This window comes from Lygodium microphyllum, chromosome 10 (assembly GCF_053477565.2).
Source record: "Lygodium microphyllum isolate KBCC chromosome 10, Lygodium_microphyllum_v1.1.10, whole genome shotgun sequence".
In the NCBI taxonomy this organism is placed as follows: domain Eukaryota; kingdom Viridiplantae; phylum Streptophyta; class Polypodiopsida; order Schizaeales; family Lygodiaceae; genus Lygodium; species Lygodium microphyllum.
Window position 1 is genome coordinate 114,475,674 of NC_141144.1, and position 3,394 is coordinate 114,479,067.

At 46.4% G+C, this 3,394-nt stretch overlaps 1 protein-coding gene across 1 annotated transcript; it reads right to left on the minus strand.

Annotated features, from left to right (window-relative positions):
- Nucleotides 1–540: 540 nt before the first annotated feature.
- On the minus strand, nt 541–2,730 carry PSAL (photosystem I subunit l). Its single transcript, XM_087686785.1, has 2 exons — nt 2,416–2,730; nt 541–1,261 (listed from the first exon to the last, which is right to left on the minus strand). The coding sequence occupies exons 1-2, from the start codon at nt 2,605–2,607 to the stop codon at nt 776–778; spliced, it is 678 nt and encodes a 225-aa protein (XP_087542911.1). The 5' UTR covers nt 2,608–2,730; the 3' UTR covers nt 541–775.
- Between the last annotated feature and the right edge of the window lie 664 nt (nt 2,731–3,394).

Below are 3,394 nucleotides of genomic sequence, written 5' to 3' on the forward strand. Positions count from 1 at the left end.
AAGATAGGATTTAATAGTTGATAAACCCTGATTTCTCTTGAATTTGAGGTTATAGAATGTTCTTGCCATGCCCTAGTTTCAACCAATCGAAGTTGTCAACATGTCTTCTGCGAGTCTCCATTATAGGTCATCAAGTTTTACCACTTTGAAATTTTGTTTATTTTTCATGGTCTCTACAATCACTAGATCACATTGTAGAGTGCATAATCAATCAAAAATCGAAATTACATAGGATCATTTTCATTCCATGTCATTGAATTAGGTTTTGGTGTGTGGAGAGTTTTAACCAAATTAATTTTATTGACGTGTAGTGAAAAGAACGGACATTTAACTATGATGAAAAATAATGTGGGTTTATGATATGATATCACTTATAGCCTTGGAATAAGCCACTCCTAGAGTTTGGATTTTAGTGAGGAGAAACAAGCGTCATGTTGTTGCTTACATCCTCATTAAGGATGATTACTTTTCCAGCATATTTAAATTGAAAAGAAGCATAATAGCAATCAAGGGCGTCGCAATGCACTTCTACTGTAGTGATTATTCATCCTTTGTTTGCAAGGATAAAAATCTTTTAATGATGTGATAGGAATTTGCAAGGGTTCTCGTGGAAACTGCAGTCACAAACCACGATTAAGGGCACAACAGCCGCAAAGGGAAGAACAAATCGACAACACAGAGAGAGAGAGAGAGAGAGAGAGAGAGAGAGAGAGAGGAGTATGGACAGGGATGATCAGGAGATGCAGCCAGAACGTTAACAAGAGCAAGAAGTATTCTACTTGACGAAGTACGGGAGGTCCAGGACGTAGAGCAGGAAGTAGGCCCAGGCGACGCCGGAGAGGCCACCGAAGAAGAAGCCGCCGGAGAAGGAGGCCCAGCCCTCCGCCGTCTGCAGCTTGTCGGCCTCCTTGGTGCGACCCGTGAGGGTGAGTGTCGGCGCCACCGACGGCTGCCCCTCCTTGAACTGCGCCACGCCGTAAATCGTCAAACAGATGGACAAAATCACCACCAATCCCGCCGCCGCCAGTGACCCCGCCGGCCCCGCCACCTCCGTGTTCCTCAGAGGACCCGTCTTCACGAACGGCCCCACCAGCAGGAAGCCGTGCGCCAGCCCCACCTCCACCCCCCTCAGCAGTGGGCTCACCGCCGTCCGATAGGCCGGCAGGTTCGACAGGTACCACGCGATCAACGGGCTGGATGTTATCGGCGTCTCTAGCCCGCCCACGAAAGGATCTCCGTTCAATGGCTCAATAACTTGGTACTGTTGCCAAAATGAAAAATATGCTTAAATATGAATGAATAAACGGCTCTCCTTCCCTCTCTCCCTCTCTCTCTCTCTTTCTCACAGCAATGCATTGCATCGCAGTGTCCTACTGTATCGCAATCACACACACACACACACACACGCTCTCTCTCTCTCTCTCTCTCTCTCTCTCTCTCTCTCTCTCTCTCATGCATAACGATTCCCCTCCTTACAACTCCATTTCATGCACCTGCAGTGGTATCACATACACAAGTGCCCTCGCATATCCCTCCCTCTCTGTCATTATCGTGCAAATCAATCCCCATTCCTAGAACTGTCTTCCGCACGTATACAACTATCACACACAAGTGCGTACGCCCCCGATCCCTTTCTTTCTCTTGATCCATTATTGTGCAAATCAATGCGCATTCTAACAAATCCATTTCCTGCACACAAACTATCATACACACCAGTGCGCACGCCCCCTCTCACTCTCACCCTCTCTCACACAACATACACATTATCCTACAAATCAATCCCCAGTATAAGAACTCCACTTCCTGCACATCAACAACTATCACACACACAACAGTGCGCACGACGACACCGCTCTCTCTCTCTCTCTCTCTCTCATAGTCGTGCAAACCAATACCCACTCCATGAACTCCACTTGCTGCACACCAACAACTATCACAGCCACACAAAAAAGTGCGTGTTCACCCTCTACCCATGCTCCTATCGCAAGATCTCCAACGAGTATCATAAGCCTCTGCAGGGCAATTATCCTGTTGCTGACCTACACTATAGGCGGAGAGGCGGTACTAATCAGAGACACCTGGACCCGGGTGGGGGGGTATGGGGTGGCTCAATAGCAGGGTTTTACGACGTTGGCAGAGACACGTTGTAACGACAAGAATTGGAAAACCACCGACATTTGCAATTCCAAGTGCACACATGTGAGTTGCATTTGATCTCTCTCAACCCTCCTTAAAAGAAATAACAGAGGGTATCTTCGACTGGAAACTGATCTAAGCTTCTAAAATAAAGCACAATCGAATTGCATCCATTCTCTCTCTCTCTCTCTCTCTCTCTCTCTCTCTCTCTCTCTCTCTCTCATGCAATTACAGAAGTCCTTGCACATTCCAATCTCAGAGCACCGCTTGAATACTTACCTTTTCCTGCGCTCTCACAGCCAACGGCCTCGTCTCAGCCCTCTTGGGTGCAGCAGGTGTGAAGCCCAGACCCTTCCCAAAGAACGTCCTGTTGAGGGTCCGGGAGACCTTGGAGGAGTACGCAGAGGAACTCGCGACTGGAGCTGACAATGCCATCGATGAGGCTTGCGCCATCGCTGTAGCGGTCGCCATGGCTGGACGGACGACCTTCACCTACACAGCGCAACTTCGACGACAGAAATGGTCGATAATACGAACTGGTGCTGGAGAAGAGAGTGGGGCGAAGAAGCTCAGACTGAGAGAGTGTGGGGCGCGTGTGGAGAGATAAGAAGGTCAGATTTTTCGAAGAGGATAGGACATCCGATTGGAGGACGAAGATAAGGCTCTCTTTTCTCCTAGGCCATATGCCAAAGCTTTTCAATCGCGAAAATCTTCATGGGGCCAACACCTTGGTATATTTGGTAGGACCTCTTAATGCCTAATCGATAATAAATTACATTCATAATATATTTACATGGCACTTGGATAAGATTTTGGGGTTATGGTTGTCAAAGAAGATTGGATCTTCAACCAGATTGGAAATAATAAATTGCAGCTTAGCTTCCTTACGAGCTAGTAGTATTTCAATTTGTGTTAGTACTATTTACATAGCCACTATATTCTAGTAGATAGACCTAGTGTTTGGGAAAACTATTTTTGAGAAAAATATGCAATTCCTAGTGTTAGCTCAATGGTGTTGATATAGCTATTTTAGTAATATTACATTATTGTGTTTCTAATTGCTTGTAGGTGTCATAGGCACTTTTGATCTTGTTGAATATGTAACCCTTGCAAGTATTCATACCCTATAGCACAAGGGAGAAGCAACTAGAGGAGTGCATTGATCTACACAAGGCTCGTCTACAAAACTTAGGAAGCCAACAACTACCCCCACATAGGTCCCTCACAGTAGGGACACATGAGAGAAAGGGGCTGCAAG

Excerpts from the sequence above, each read along its gene's own strand:
- PSAL (XM_087686785.1), bottom strand. The coding sequence starts at position 2,607 with ATGGCGACCGCTACAGCGATGGCGCAAGCCTCATCGATGGCATTGTCA. Across the intron at positions 1,262-2,415 it reads CTGTGAGAGCGCAGGAAAAG|TACCAAGTTATTGAGCCATT; the intron begins GTAAGTATTCAA and ends TTTTGGCAACAG.